We start from the raw sequence: 16,972 nt of genomic DNA, 5'->3' as shown, positions 1-16,972 counted from the left end.
GGAAAGCTCCCCCCAAGTCAGCTGGGAGGGGAAGAGGGTACTACCACCATCATGAAGAGAAGGAGCAATGGAAGGAGATGAGGAGGAGTGGTGGCAGCGGCTCAGGCTGCGCAATCTCTTGCATCAGCCCTCTGAGCAGTGTGCGGCAGCTGTGAAAAAGGCAAACTCCGTGTTGGGGTTGTTAGGAAAGGGACTGAAAACAAAACTGGCAATATCAAAATGCCATTGTGCAAATTGGCCACTGATTGGCCACAGTGGGAACAGGATGCTGCACTAGATGGGACGCTGGCCTGATCCAGCAGGCTCTTCTTATTGCTGTTGTGTTAAATCTATGGTGAGGCCACACTTGAAATACTGTGCACAGTTCTGGTCACCACATCTCCAAAAGGATATTGTAGCGCTAGAAAAGATTCAGTGAAGGCCAACCAAAATGATCCTATGAGGAAAGGTTGCAACATTTGGGACTCTTAAGGTTAGGAAAACGACGAGTAAGGAGAGATGGAGCATGGTAGAGGTGTATAACATGATGCAAAGTGTGGAGAAAATGAACAGAGAACAGTTTTTCTTCCTTATATAATGCCACCACTTGTGGACATCCAATGAAGCAGAATGTTGGAAGATTCAGGACAGACAAAAGAAAGTTAAACTATGGAATTTGCTCCCACAAGAGGCAATGATGGCCACCAACTTAGAGGCTTTAAAAGAGGATTAGACATGAAGGAAACGGCTATCAGCAGCTACTAGCCATGATGGCTATGTTCTCTCTCCACTGTTGGAGGCAGTACCGGAATACCACTTGCTGGGAATTGGAGGTGGGAGAGCGTGCTGCTGAGTCCATGTCCTGCTTACAGGCTCCCGTTAGGCACCTGGCTATCCACTTTGAAAACAAGATGCTGGACTAGATGGGCCTTAGGTCTGATCCAGCATGGCTTATGTTCTTAACCTGCATTTCAACCGGCCTTTGAAAAAGTATGAATCACCTCTTGCAGATTTTCGTAAGATACATTCATTTTAGTGCAGAAGCTGGGCTCATAAAGTAGATTAAGAACCTGCTGTGAGCGCTCTTTCTGTAACTTGTTTTTCTTCACTCTAAAAATCCTTGTGACCCATACGAATGCCACCTCTCACCAATTTATTGTTATTTGGCTACCTAAACCTTTGGGATACAGGGAACTATATGTTTAAATAACCAGATCTTGATTATTAGCTCCCATAAGCAAAGGATCTAGACTCCTTTTTTAGTTATGTTACCATTTGTGTGAATGAATAGAATAGCACATAACTGGCCTACTAGACTCATCAACATCAGAAACGCAACAGTAACCAAGTGGCTTGATTTCATTTCCTTCCAATCAGGTGAAAGCAATCAGTCAGAAGAGAGCCCTTCTCTTAAGAACCTTCTCCTGATGATCCTGGTTCCGTTGTTTGCTATTTTGGTCCTTGCTGCATTGGTGGGACTCTTTGTATGGAAGGTGGTCCAGAGCCGGCAGAGACAAATGCTGTTTGGGTCTGATGAACTGGAGGACATGGATTTCATGTTGAAGGCATCCATAGCTGGTGACAGTACTTTAGAAGTAAGTAGTTGTCAGGAATAGCACCTCAGTCTCACCCTACCTTGGAATGCAAATTGACCTGAGGAAACTTGAGCATCTCTGCTTTCTTTGGCTCCTGCTTCCCTACAGACCTTACAGAAGGAAGCAGGAAGAGGCTGCTGCTTTCATTTGAGCTCCCTGGTTGTGCTTCAGACCACGCCAGCTGGCCCTTAGCCAGCTGCCAGGGGCAAATAACACTCCGGCAGGACCCATCACTGATGTCTGCCCTGGCCCCTCCTTTTAAAATAAAATTTCTGGTCTAGTGCTCTGGTCTGTGTCAGCTATGGCTGTGAATAGCCACCATGTAAATTTCCCACAATGCCCCTGAAATCATCTTGCTCCAGGACATTGTGAGAAGGTGGACCCAGCTGCTCAGCGTGCTGGCTGCCTACTGCCAAAGCCCACAGACTGAGGAAGGGGCTCACCAAATGTGTACATTTCCCCTTACCTTTCCCCCCTGATTGTGCCATTCCACCCATGTCGACCTCCAACAGTAGAGCAAAAGCATTTGCTGGAGGTGTGCCTGGTCCATGGCCTAAGACTGATCCTGTATCTTTAAAAGTTATGCAGGGGGAAGGGAGAATTCCACCTTGTGGTTTTTCCCATTACAGGGTTGCAAGAACACCTGCACTTGGCTGACTTTCTTTTTTCCTAAAGATACAGGATCAGTCTCAGGGATTGAACCTGGCAACCCTGGGCCAAGGACCTGGCAACCCTAGCCTCACCCTCCCATCTTTAGTACCTCTGTCCTTCTGCACTAGGAAGGAGGCCATGAGATCCAACTAAACTTTCCTTAAGAATTGACTTTGGTATCAGCATTTGAGGGTAGAGTTTGCCAAAGCTGGGGGGGTGAGTGGGCTAGGGGAGCCTGCCTCCGTAATTTCCTCCCCCGCTTGTTTTACAAATAATTAAATTTATTACAGATTTTTTCTTTCCCCCCCCATTTTTTTTGTCCCCCCTCCCTGAACATTTAAGGTGGCTACAGGCCTGGATAGAAAGGCAGATAAGCAGGCTACATCAAAACGATTCCCATTGTGTGATAAAGTGCATTAAATATGGCTTGGCAGATTGATGTTAGACTTTTGCCATTTTCCAAAGTGTGTCTCACTTGCTATTCATCTGCCCTTCATCACTTGTTTCAAATTGTATTCAGAACTTGTTGAATGACGATTGCACCACTGGAAGCGGCTCTGGGCTGCCCTTCCTCGTCCAAAGAACTGTGGCTCGGCAGATCAGCCTAGTTGAATGTGTCGGTAAGTGGGCATGGGGGGAACAGTGTGTAAATTGTAACTGTAAATTGAAAATCATCTAGCATGTGCAGAAGAGGACTATATATCCCAGCTCTTTGATAAATTCCTGCCTCTCAAGCCATTCCTTAGCTCAGTGTTATCTGGAATTGCAGGAATATACAGATGTATGTGTACTGAATTGTATGATAGGCAGACTCATGTAACACCTCTGTCTGGACTTGACCACTCAGGCTGCAGGGAATATTTGCATATATGTGCATATTATGTGCAGGGAATATTTGTGTCTATGGATGGATTCAAACATCTGGAATCCATCTTGCTGTCTGAAGTGGTCCAGTCCAGACACAGATATATCACGTAAGCCTACTCAGCTCCAACTCTGAGCTGCCTCACTAAATATACTTTTTATATTATGGTCTCAAGCTATCACACAAAATGATTAAGCCAGCACCATGGCTGATTTGCCCTGATCTCAATACAAGTGGCTTCAAGCCCTGCCCAATGAGAAGAGACTTCTTCCCTGGAGATTTTGAGACAAAGCATCAGCTGTTGTGAGAACTGAATGATCCTCAAGTTCTTCCACAACCTAGAATTCCAATGATTTAGCCCTCCTCACTGAAGTACACAGAAGCACCCAAATGTTAACCTTCCCTTCTCCCACCAATTCTCATCTGGAGCCCCTTTCCCCTCAACCATCCCACCAGCATTACCCTATAAACAGCACCAATCAACAAAGATTATTACGGGAAATGTTTTTCATGCTATGTTTCATTGGTAACGTGGAACCATCTGCTACAAGGAAATGGGCACTGGCAAAAGTCAAATTTAAAGAATGGTGGCATCTCTATAAGCCACAGGAAACTTTAGAAGAGAAATCGATTTAATATTTAAAGAGCACTCACAGCATGTTCATCACACAGATTGTGAATTCAGATTTTCAATTTGTATGACAAAACATACCTAGGAGTCAAAACACTGGTTTGGCTGTTAGTCTTGCCTCACTTCATGCTTCAGATGTCTGCCTGTTTTTTATTTGTTTATGTGTTCAGGTGTATATCTTTTTAATGCCAACGTTTTAAAAATAGTTGAAAACTCTTCCAGGGACTGCAGGGCAGAGGCGGGTTAGTGATATCACAGTTACTAGCTAGTCAGCAAGTGTTTATTTATTAAATTTATTTATTAAATTTGTTAGACGCCTATCTGGCAGGGGTTATCCTGCCACTCTGGGTGACATACAATAAAATACAAATACATTCCATAAAAAACATAAGCAGAAAAATTAAAACCACCCCTAGAACTGCAATCTAACAACCTAAACCCCCTCCCCAGCCTGGTTGAAGATCCAAGTCTTCAAGGCCCATCGAAAGCACAGCAAGGAGGGGGCCTGGCGGAGGTCAGTTGGCAAGGCATTCCATAGCGAAGGAGCCACTACAGAGAAGGCTCTTGACCTAGTCCTCTCCAGTCTAGCTGCTTTTGTTGGGGGAATAAGGAGTGAACCATTCATGGACGATCTTGTTCGACGGCGCCCCTGGTGAGAATGGAGGCGTTCCTTTAAGTAGAGAGGGCCAGCTTCAAATAAGGTCTTGAAGGTTAAAGTCAGAACCTTAAATTTGGCCCGAGCGACCACCGGCAACCAGTGCAGCTCCCTGAGAACTGGAGTAATATGATCTTGGTGGCGGCTGCCTTTAATCAGGCGAGCTGCCACATTCTGCACTAGCTGCAGCTTACGGACCGTCTTCAGCGGAAGACCCACATATAGAGCATTACAATAGTCCAAACGAGACAGAACCAGAGCATGCACCACCGAAGGGAGCAAACGGCTCGGAAGGTAAGGGCGTATCCTTCGTATGAGGTGAAGTTGATAAAGCGCCGCCCGACTAACGGCTGCCACCTGTGCCTCCATAGTTAATTGGGAGTGAAGGATGACCCTCGAACTCCAGACCTGGTCGCTCAGGGACAGATGTACCCCATTGAGCACCAAATTGGTAATCCCCAGCTTTGCCTTATCACCCACCAACAGAACCTCAGTTTTATCCGGACTCAGCTTAAGCTTATTCCTGCCCATCCATTCCCCCACCGACTCCAGACACTTGGATAACAATTCTGATGCCACCAGTGGGGAGGATTTGAATGAGAGGTAAATCTGCGTGTCATCTGCATATTGATGGTATTGCAGACCAGATCTTCTGATGATGTCTCCCAGCTGCTTTATATAGACATTGAATAACATCGGGGAGAGGATGGATCCCTGTGGCACCCCAGTGTTCTCCACAGCTGGGTTTTTCCACTGTACAAAGTGACCAAACTGCAAACCTGCAGAACCAGTTTTTCAGAACTCAGTTTGAGGAAAAGTTACATGTACACAGAAGGCAATAAGGATTCTCCTAAACCTTCTGTCTGTCCCCACCCCCAGTTACACGATAATTGATTCCCCCCATCTCCAATTTTCAGATCATGACGTAAAATCTCTTGCTTCAAGACCAGGGCTAGTAGTTAAGATAATTGGCATGACCAGGGTCGGATTAAGCTGAGGAGGACCCCTAGGCTGATTGGTGTTTGGGGGGCCCTTCTCCTCTTAGGCACGCATGTGTGCCATCAACCAAGATGGCGGCAGAGGCTTCAGCCCCTTAGGGAAACCTCGGCCGCCATCTTAATTGATGGCAAACCACAAAAAACAGCGGAGAAAAAGGTAAGTGAAGCAGGGGGATGGTGGGCGGTCCAGAAGCTTTTGTCCCGCGATCCGTGGCTCCTGTCCTGCTTCCGCGGATCGCGGAAGGAGAGCGGAGGGCCCTCTGTAGCTCCAGGGGCCCTCGGGCCAGTGCCTTACGGGCCCCCAAGAGCTCCAGGCCCCTAGGCTCCAGCCTACTAAGCCTAATGGATAATCCAGCCCTGGGCATGACCACACCTTGTGGAGGTGGCCTGTTATTGTCTTCATCCTGTGGGAGATCCGTACCCATGGTGACTGAGTTGTCTGAATTGTTTAACCCAACAAAGGTTGCCCATTCTGCATATCACCATAAATCATGTCAGTTTGGGAGACCTTCATAAAGTCCCCTCTCCCCACATTTGAGTCCTGCTAAGAAGTCCCTGCTTTGTGCTCTCTCTGGTAAGATTTGCTATGGGGGGTGATTGTGGGGGGCAATTCTTTGTCATCCATGCCTGTGGCATAGGAAGAATTTGTGCTGACATTCTTGAGTGTATATTTATGAGCCATGCACCAGCTCAGGGAAGAGAACCTAGATGCAGATAAGCAAAACCTAATGTGAAAATTGCTACCCCAATAGGCAAAGGGCGCTACGGTGAGGTGTGGCGTGGTACATGGCATGGGGAGAATGTAGCAGTCAAGATCTTCTCTTCCCGTGATGAACAGTCATGGTTCCGTGAGACGGAGATCTACAACACAGTGCTGCTGAGGCATGACAACATCTTAGGTGAGTAGAAATGGTGCAATCCTTACAGAACCGTCAGCACAGAATCATCAATGCCATGACAGCCCCATATGGCAAATTGTTGCTACATAGTCTGATACCCCGGCAACACACACAGCCATCTACTTCACACTTCTCTTTGGTACTACCAGACCAAAAGTCAGAGGGAGGTGTATTAGTCAACAGCAAAAACCAAGGGGAAAATAGTCAGAGGCAGTATAAAATATTTATTCTTGGAAATGATCTATGCTGGGCTTTTCTTGTAATAAAATATATATAAAATATTGGGATGAAATAAGCTTCTTCCACTATCATTTTTCACAACACAAAATCATTTTAAAAATAGAGTAGCTACAAACTCTACCATATTTTGCACGGCCAGAAACCCTTTTAAAGAACAATGTTTTGAACCTTATGATAGAACTGAAGAAGTTCTGAATACGTCACGTCAGATCCAAGAACAAAGGTAAACCTTTATGCAGACTTTGGATATTTTCCTCGTTTTCCTGATATTCACAGATCCAAATCTCCAAAGCAGTGAAGTAACTTCTTGGATCTTGGTGATGCTTGCTTAACAGCCACGCACTTAACCCAAGAAGACAACCCATTTTGTATGCCAGCAGTATAGGGTTCCTCTCAAGCATGTCCTCACATTAGGGATGGGGAAGAAATTAGACTCAGTTTGCATTTAAAGGCGAACCTACCTAATTCATCTACTTTCTGAAACAATATACAAAGCAAAACACAGCCGTCTTTCAGAATTCACACTTCTCTGAATTTTGCAATGCAGTTCTCCAGCCTAGAAATGTGTACAAAAATGCATACATCATGCTAAAATGTTCATAAAATGCATATATTAGTGAAAAAGGCTTTATCCCAGTCCGTGTCTGTGCTGGAATTGCCTTTTAAGATGTTTTTAAAGTTATTTTTTAAAGATGTTTTGTTTTAATGTGTTTTAAAGTCTTTTGTTTTTTAAGATGTTTTAAAGTGCTTTTAGTGTTTTTGTTTGTTGCCCTGGGGTCCTTCTTGGAGGAAGGGCTGGATATAAATAAAATAAATAAAATAAAAATAGCTTACAAAACTGCATTATAATAGGGGAAATTGCTTTGCAAAAATGTGAAGATTGGGAGAAATTAGCTCTAAAATGCTGATGAATTTTTATGAGGACTTTAAAAACAAAATCCCAAATTGATGTGGAACTGTGGACTACTCAACCTAAGATTGGAAAAATGAGAAACTGAAAGATTCACCTATCCCTGATGCACCACATATCCTTTAGCTTATCCCTGCTTTCTGTCTGTGTGCAGTCACAGTTAGCAGTCCTGGAAAAGGCCTCTGCAGGAAACCATGGGGAACTGAGTTTGAAACCTGCTGCTAATCACAGCAGAGTATTTAATAACATGGACTATGGGTCCAACAGCATAAGATCTACTAACAGTCATATCTCACTTATGTCCCCCTATAGTTTTTCTCAGAGCTTGGAAGTAACTCGTTACAAATAACAAGTTACTTGTAATTCACTACTTTTTAAAGGAACGAGCGGGTAACTTCATTACATTTTCTTAGTAATAGAACAACTAGTAATTTCTTTACTTTTTAGCAGCAACAGTAATGTTTCCGACGTTACTATTGGACATTACTTGGGAGGGGGGAGAAGGGGGAGTCTTCTGCTCCTTTGATTGGTAGACAAAAAACATATGCCTCGCACTGGGCTTCTGCGCAGTGTGGCTCTTCCCTCATGGAAGGGGAGAGCACTGGAGGACAAGGATGAAGAAGGGGAAGGCAGCAGCAGCAGCAGAATGGAGGTGAGTGTGTGTTACCGTTTCCGGCCCGCTGGCCCTGCTCCCCCTTGCCCTGCTGCCCCCTCTGCTTGCTGTGCCACTAGCTCTCCTCCACATCACCAGCCCCTCCTGCAGAGATTTCCTTTTATTCCTGCACCCCTAAACAACCACCAAGATGGGGAGGTAAAGAAGCTCTCAGCAGCTATGCCAGTGACGACTCAAGAAAGGTGTGTGTGAGAGAGAGTGCGAGAGAGCATGAGCACGCCTCTCTCTCGGTGAAACAGGTCACGGCTCTGTCCGCAGTTTCCCAGCCTGATACTTTTGTTCCTCCTCTTTTGCCACGCTGATCCCACTACCAACGTGGCGCAGACACTCCCCTGAGGCAGCCGACTGAGGAAGGAGAGAGGATGGAAGGAGGGGGAATGAGCCGGGTGCTTGGTGCTGGCAACACCCACTCGCCATCCTTGTCATTGCCCTGCTCCTCCCTGTCTCTGTATCTCTGCGTGGTCAGCTGCAGGCCATTCAGAGACAGGTGCGGAGGCCGTGGTGACTTCCTAAGCAGTTGCCCCTCCTCCTTTTCGTTAGGAGTGAACTGACTGAGGCGGCTATGACTGCTGGAAGCGAAACCTCCCTTCACCTCAACAACAGCAGAGCATCCTCAACGGGGGCAACGGGCCTCGTTATTCTTTTTTTTTCCCTCCCTTTTTTCTCTCCTGGTTACCACAGCTCTTACTGCTGTGGTCTGGATGTCAGCCAACCCTTTGCTCTCCCCAAGGGCCCGCCCCACTGCCCACCGAGAGAAAGTCTCAAGCGAGAAGCCTGCAGAAGGTGTACTGATGAGTACAATAGACCAAACATAAGAAATAAGACGCAATCAGATGATGAAAATATTGGCTCTTCCACGCAGTCGCCAAACACACATGTGCGAGTGAAATGGTGAAATCTTTTATTTAAACTGTAGTGGCCTTGTAGGTGTTGCTGCGTGAAAGTGTTTCTCTGCCCACTCCTCCCAAGGAGTACAGTGCATAAGCCCACCTGTACTGGTAGTGTTAAAAATGGATTTGGTCAGCTCTTTCTTTTCCCCCTCCTGAAATCTGAGCTGTCCTGCCTAACAGTATTCTGAGATAAGGGATGTTTTTAGGTTGCTGACTTGTGCTGGGAAGACATAAAAGACCAAAATAAGGAATGCTTATTTTAAAATATTTTATTTTATTATAAAATGTATATGCTGTCTTTTAAAAATGGTTTTGGCCACGGGTGATTACATCATGTTAAAAAGAAAATACAAGCCATAAAATGCAACATTAAATCTAGGCAATAAATAGAAACATAAGAATAAATCAAGAGGTATCTCGGTGAAATGTTAAAAGCCAGTGTCATTCATATATGCGGGGTTTGTTTGTAATCTTTTTTGTAATGGTACTATTATGCAGTACTGTCGCCTCTTCTCCTTCCCTTTTTTTTGGTGCTGGCACCTTTAGCACTTTTACCAAGGTGTAAATATCGGCACCTCATTTTTAGCAAACAAACAAAAAGCTGTGTGTGCATATACACACATACAGATATATAAATATGACAGAATTGTCAACCTCAAACCCATCTCCATTCTTCACAGTCCTGTCCTTACTTCATCTAATAGGAATATCAATAGAGATTATTTGCTGGAGGAATGCTTTTTGTCATTAATTTTGAAAAATGTATTTTTCCATCACAGCCCCTCAAAAATAATGTGTATTCTACATGATCATAGGATGACACAGCTCTAATAAAATCAACAAAGATTTTTGTGGTACTAAAGGCACCAACACACTTACTGTGGTAGGAACCTTTTTCTAGGAAAGAGCCTGTGCCATTATATGCTCCTAGTCTACAATCCTAAACACACATATTACACAGTAAAGATGGGACAGGTTTGGACTGGAGCTAATTGTATAAACACAGAAACATAATTGTTTTCTAGTGCAGATACCACTGTCAGTGCCATAAATGATTTCTGTCTAGGGCAGTGAGATAAGTGTTCCATTCTTGCACTGGCAGCATGCTGTGTAGATGAAATAATACCAGCATAAACTTGCAGAAGGGGAAATTAATCAAAGTGCTTTGCAACACATTTTCTCATGATGTGTGTGTGTCCTTTCTGGCCCACTTGCCCTGCCGCCGCCCCCCACTCATCCTGCCGCTCCTCAGCCTGCTTGCCTGCCCCCTTTGCTCGTCCTGCCACCCCTGCTCATCCTGCCGCCACATCCTGCTCACCCCCCCCACTCGTCGTGCCGCCCTCTCTCACACACATGCACACGCACATATGAGAGAGTTCACATATTCCTCTCTCTCAGCCCAAGTACATCTCTTCCTCTCAGACCACACATATATATACTCTCAACCTCTCTCACACACAGAGAACATCCATCCATCTCTACCTCTCCCAAGTGCATCTCTCTCTCCCACAAATAAATGGGCACCCGCAGGGATGGGGGGGCAAAGTAAAACATTGTAGAGCAGGCTGATTTCTCACAAAAACAGAGAAGAATCTTATCTGAACGCTTTGTCTCATGTTCTAAAAATGCTAGAAACTTACTTTTAAAAAAATGAAATCAAGCAGCCTGGGGATTATGGTTCCCTCTGGGGGCACCAATGAAGGCTTTCAGGGGCATTAAGGTGCTCATGGGTACCAGTTTGGGGACCCCTGCACTAAGGCATGTATTGGAAATAGTTATTTGGATTTTGCTCTTCTCCAGATTTTGTGGTATAACTCAAAGTTAAAAAACCATGCAAAAATGTGTAACTTTTAAAAAAGCATTTTAGGATAAAAAATGCTTGAATGCATACACTGAGATAAAATACATATTTAAATATGTGGGTAAATACAAATTCAAATATGGATTTTTGCATGGATCAATGTGGAAATAGGACAGAATGGACTATGGATGAGAACATGCAGAACTGATGCAGACTGGAAAGAGACTGATCCATCCATCTCTGTTTGCCAAGGAAACAAAATCATCAGTATTCAGCAGAAGAATATCAAAATATGAATATTCTTTAACATATCTGCAACAAAAACCTCATCAAAATAAATTATTTTCCCAAGTGATAAAATGAAGGCTTTCTCAGACCCCATTATGTACTTCTGGAAATTCTGAGATTTTAGTAACAATAAGAAACTATAAAGAAATAATTCTATTTCAAAGTTAAATGAATTATAAATCAAAATATTCTACGAAATCAAAATAACATATTATAAATCTTGCTATAAACTCCATCCTAAACACACACTATTTGCTTGTAGATGTAGTTTTAAAAGTAACAAAATGAAGAAATGTTTCTATGCTGATCATACCAAACTATGTCTTGGTTGTATTGTACATATTCTGCTCTTAAGTGTTGTTATGGGCCTTCAAGTTGATTATGACTTATAGTGACCCTATGAATCAGCGACCTCCAATAGCATCTGTCATGAACCACCCTGTTCAGATCTTGTAAGTTCAGGTCCGTGGCTTCCTTTATGGAATCAATCCATCTCTTGTTTGGTCTTCCTCTTTTTCTACTCCCTTCTGTTTTTCCCATCATTATTATCTTTTCTAGTGAATCATGTCTTCTCATTATGTGTCCAAAGTATGATAACCTCAGTTTCATCATTTTAACTTCTAGTGACAGTTCTGGTTTAATTTGTTCTAACACCCAATTATTTGTCTTTTTCGCAGTCCATGGTATGCGCAAAGCTCTCCTCCAACACCACATTTCAAAGGAATTGATTTTTCTCTTATCTGCTTTTTTCACTGTCCAACTTTCACATCCATACATAGAGATCGGGAATACCATGGTCTGAATGATCCTGACTTTAGTGTTCAGTGATACATCTTTGCATTTGAGGACCTTTTCTAGTTCTCTCACAGCTGCCCTCCCCAGTCCGAGCCTTCTTCTGATTTCTTGACTATTGTCTCCATGACTGTGCTGAAGTATTGATAATCCTTGACAAGTTCAATGTCCTCATTGTCAACTTTAAAGTTACATAAATCTTCTGTTGTCATTATTTTAGTCTTCTTGACATTCAGCTGTAGTCCTGCTTTTGTGCTTTCCTCTTTAACTTTCATTATCGTCATGGTCTGTGGATGGGTAGGAGGCAACAAGGGAGGAGGTGGAGAGTGAGTCTGGTGGAATGGAGAAAACAATTGTTTAAAAAAATGGAATGGCGGGAAAAAGGAGCCGGAGGGCAAGAACATGGATAAGGAGGAGAAGGAGGCAGCAGCAGAATGGAGATAAAGAAATGTGGAGGTGAAAGATGACAACATGTGTGTGTGTATGTGTACTTGCTTTTGGCACACAACGTGGCCTCCACCACCCCCTCTGGCTACTGTGCTGCATTTGCAGTATTTTAACTTTTTTGCATCTGAGGGGAAAATGTTTGCTTGGGTGAATGTCCCTTGGTTGGTGGCAGGGCAGAGTCCGGGAGGTGGTTAAGTGAGAGAGATTATGCTGGCTGGCTGAGTGGGGGGGGCTGCACTTGGTTTGACGTGCAAAGATCTGAGTAGTGGCCTCTGCCTCCCCACCTCCCTTACCAGTGGAGAGACCACCATTGCTATCTTATGGATAAAAAGAATTATTCTACTATGTCTGTATGTGTGTGTTTATTTTTAATGTTTTAGGCTACTTAGATGTGCAGCAGCCAAGGCCAGCACCTTGTAGGTTTTTTTTTAAGTAACTGAAATGTAACTGTAGTGATTACTTTTGAGAAAAAGTAAAGTAATCAGTTGCTTTCAGAGCAATTGTAATTGTAACAGTAATTACTACTTTTTTGGGCCACGTAACTGTAACTGTAGTTTATTACTTTTTAAAAGTAATCTTCCAAACTCTGGTTTTTCTTCTAGTCTGCAATCCCATCCTAGTTATCCTGTCGCTTCACTTTTTCCTGTTTTTCTCCCTTTCTCCTCCACCACCATTAATCCACCACCACCACCGCTCCTCACTTTCCCTTTCTAGCATTCCCTTAGGACCAATGAACAGCCGTTCTGTATTTATTTCTAAAACACCTTTATCATTACGCCCGGGTGTGTGGCCCGCTCCTGATCTCTGTCCTCCTTCACCAACCACAGGATTCATTGCCTCCGACATGACATCAAGGAACTCAAGCACACAACTGTGGTTGATCACCCACTACCATGAGCATGGCTCCCTCTATGACTACCTGCAGTGCACACCACTGGATGTGGAGAGCTGCCTGCGCCTGGCCACCTCCATCATTTGTGGGCTTGTTCACCTCCACGTGGAGATCTTTGGCACCCAGGGGAAGCCAGCCATTGCTCACCGAGACCTGAAAAGCAGGAACATCCTGGTCAAGAACAATAAACAATGCTGCATTGCTGATCTGGGTAAGTAGACTTCAGATGCTGAGTTTGCAAGCCGTCCTGGCAAACCAGAAGTGCTGATGCTGTACACCTCTGCTTGAAACGTGGAAGCTTTCTAGGGGAGGAAGGATGTCATGGGGAAGTTCCCTATCTCTAACTCTCAAGGGTGCCAAATGATTATCTAACATAGCATTCCCCATCCTAGCACTTTTCAGATATTGTTGGACTACAACTCTCAACTACAGCACCCATCAGCATCAGCTAGCATGGACAATGGACAGGGATGAATAGCATCCGGCACCATCTGGAGGGTACCGGATTGGGGAAGGCTGGCCTAATAGTATATCTGCCTCCCTGGCTCTGCTGTATCCACACTACAAGTGTAACAGCCAAACTAGACATGTCACCATTCACACAATTAGTAATTATGTTACTTATTTTAAAAGTAAAAAGCAGACGTGGGGGCCCTGATCCAGATTAAGACCCTGGCAAGAGGAACATTCATACTTGTCTTCCTCCTGCAGTTTTGTTAGTCCAGTTTGCGGGGAACGTGCCTGCCATTTACTTTTTTAAGATTCACACATGAATGGTGCCACATCTAGTTTGACTTCTGTACCGAAGAGGGAGCAGATGCATTATCAGAGGTGCTTACAGCTTCAGATAACTCCTATAAGTAAACCAAGCAACACGTATCAGACAAGGCAAAATAACACTAAGATCACTAACCAATCTCACTCAAGGGGAGGGGAAATAATTATTTTCTGACCTCAAAAAAGGAAATCAGTCAGATCCTAAAATGTAAGCCAAACCCATCTACTTTAAAATCCCAATGATATTTTATTGAAGACCCCTGCTATCCTTATCTCTAGTTAGTTTTGTATAAAGCAGAAAATTTAAGGGCAGTGCATGCCCTTGCCGCCGCCACCAAAAGTGGGGATCTTCTTGGTTTCTCAATCTGCACTGTAGATGGCCAAGGGCAGGTGAGAAACAAGCACAGGCTGAGGTTGTGGCCCATGTGGCCCATATATACTGGACAATCATCTAAGTCCCTTCAACTCCACCATGCAGTCTTCATCCAACACACCAAGCCATACCTGCAGCCTCATGCTCCCCAGTAGTAGCAGAAGTATTTAAATTTATATCCTGCCCTTCGTTCCAAAAGAAGCCCAGGGTGCCAAACAAGTTATAAAATACTAAAAATATCCTAAAAACCAAACATCTTAAAACTTCTTTAAAAAATCTTGAAACAGTCTTAAAAACAATTCCAGTACAGATGGGATAAAGTTCACATCATGAACACCACAAAAGTCATGCCATCCTCTAAACCGGGGATGGGGAACCTGTGGCCCTCCACATGTTGCTGGACTCCAATTCCCATCAGCCCCAGCCAGGAAGACCAATGGTCAGGGACAATAGGATTTGTCATCCAAAACATCTGAAGGGCCACACTCCCTCCCCCCACCCCATTCAGCTTTCCTTATATGCTTCTTTCTCTACCAGTAATGTGAGCTCTTCCAATATTTAGCAATATGATGGCAGGGTGGTGCCACTGTTCCTATGTCACAGAGAAACAGGCATAGATACGTGAGGCGCTTGATAGGATGTTGAATCTGGCTATGTCACAGATGTTGAATCTGGCTATCATCAAGGAAGCAACTCATGGATGTCTGCTGTCCTAGACCAACATTCTCCTAACCACTGGTATTGTGGCTCCCTTTCAGGTCTGGCAGTCATGCATTCCCAGAGCAGCGACTACTTGGACATTGGGAACAACCCACGAGTGGGCACCAAACGTTATATGGCTCCGGAGGTTTTAGATGAACAGATTCGTATGGATTGCTTTGAATCCTTCAAGCAGACTGATATATGGGCATTTGGCCTTGTCCTCTGGGAGATAGCCCGGAGAACAGTCATTAATGGTAAGGGGTGTGAATGGAAAACACACGCAAAATGTATGTTGAAAATGCAGCTATCTAGGCAGTAGCTCTACAACAACATGATTCAAATGGTCATAAAACATGAATTCAGAGATTCTGCTCTGAATAATCAGGTTGGTTTTTCAATCCCACTGTTTTTATGATACCCATAATATTTATTGTCCATGCTGACTTCTGACCTCATAGCCCAGGGATGGGGAATTCGTGGGCATTCACATGTTGTTGGACTACAGCAGGGGTAGCTAACGTGGTGCCCTCCAAATGATGTTGGCCTCCAATTCCCAACAGCCTTAGCAACTATGGCTAGTGGCCAGGGATAATGGGAGCTGTAGACTGGAAAGCACAGTACTGGACTAGATCATCTAGTTTCCAACAGCAGACAACTGATAGCTAGGGGAAGCCCACATGCAGGGCATGAAAACAACAGCCCTCTGGTATTGCTTGTCCTCCAGCCTCTAGTATCCAAAGATAGACTGCCTACAAATACTGAGGTTCCATTTAACTATCGTGAATAGTAGCTGTTCCCCATTATGCCCTAGTTTGGATATAAGGGGGTGGGGGCTACAGGAAAATCTGTCCATGTTGGCTCCATCTCGTAGCAAGATGGTTGTGTTCATTCTGCTATTTCATGCAGGATTCAGTTTTGGGCACAACATCATAACATAACCATGATGGCTTTGTTCTACCCCTAATGCTTCTGAATATCAGTTGCTATGAATTACAAGTGGGGAGAGTGCTATTACATTCCGGTCCTGCTTTCAGGCATCCCGTAGACATCCGGTTGGACACTGTTAAAACAGGATACAGTACTGGACTAGATGGGCCTTTGAACTGATCCAGCAGGGGTCTTCTTATGAAAGGCAGTGTTTGCAATAGTATACCAAAAGCTGGAGCCTGTCATACAGCGGAGGCTCATAACCAACTCACCACAGATTGAGAGCCAAAAGAGGCTTCAAAGTGCTTTCCCTGCAACTACTGTGCACTCAGACATCATGTGAATAATACGCTAAATGCCATGCCTGAAAGCAGCCTTAGAAGACATTTGAGTTTTATCTCACTGGGTCTTTTGAAGCAGGATGGAGAATCCATTGCACTCCAGATGTTGTTGGACTCCAATGGTCAGGGACGATAGGAGTTGTTGTCCCCAAACATCTTGAGGGCCACGGTTCCCCATCTCTGAAGGGAAGTCTATACCACAGCAGTGGCAAACCTCCAGCCTGTGATCCTTATTAGGCTCTCCAGGCCTCCTCATTTAGCCCATAAGAGTGTTTTGCAGAAGCCAAGCCATGTCCGCCTGCCCTACACCTGATATATATGAAGTCAGGTTTGGGGCAGGTAAAGATTGGGCTGGGTTGAAAGGGGATCTGCAGCCACCACCAAACTTGGCAGCACCTGCAAAGCCCTGTGCAAAGTCCCGTGCTCCTGGGTTCACAAGCTCCAGTGATCAGCTGATTGTCAGGTCTTTAGAAGTGCTGTACATGGGCAGGGCCAGATTATCCATTAGGCTTAGTAGGCTGAAGCCTAGGGGCCTGGAGCTCTTGGGAGCCCGTGGGGCACTGGCCTGAGGGCCCCTGGAGCTACAGGGGGCCCTCCGCTCTCCTTCCACGATCCACAGAAGCATCCGCGGACCACCATCCCCCCG

At 44.6% G+C, this 16,972-nt stretch overlaps 1 protein-coding gene across 1 annotated transcript in view; it reads left to right on the top strand.

The window, feature by feature from the left end:
• The window catches only part of ACVRL1 (activin A receptor like type 1), a 65,057-nt gene that overhangs the window by 26,208 nt on the left and 21,877 nt on the right, over positions 1–16,972 (top strand). The window contains exons 4-8 of the mRNA XM_061615219.1: positions 1,357–1,574; positions 2,746–2,845; positions 6,127–6,273; positions 13,142–13,417; positions 15,115–15,312. Coding sequence (XP_061471203.1) covers positions 1,357–1,574; positions 2,746–2,845; positions 6,127–6,273; positions 13,142–13,417; positions 15,115–15,312 — 939 coding nt within the window. The remainder of the gene's footprint in view (positions 1–1,356; positions 1,575–2,745; positions 2,846–6,126; positions 6,274–13,141; positions 13,418–15,114; positions 15,313–16,972) is intronic.

This window comes from Rhineura floridana, chromosome 3 (assembly GCF_030035675.1).
Source record: "Rhineura floridana isolate rRhiFlo1 chromosome 3, rRhiFlo1.hap2, whole genome shotgun sequence".
In the NCBI taxonomy this organism is placed as follows: Eukaryota; Metazoa; Chordata; class Lepidosauria; order Squamata; family Rhineuridae; genus Rhineura; species Rhineura floridana.
This window is presented reverse-complemented; position numbering and strand designations above follow the sequence as displayed.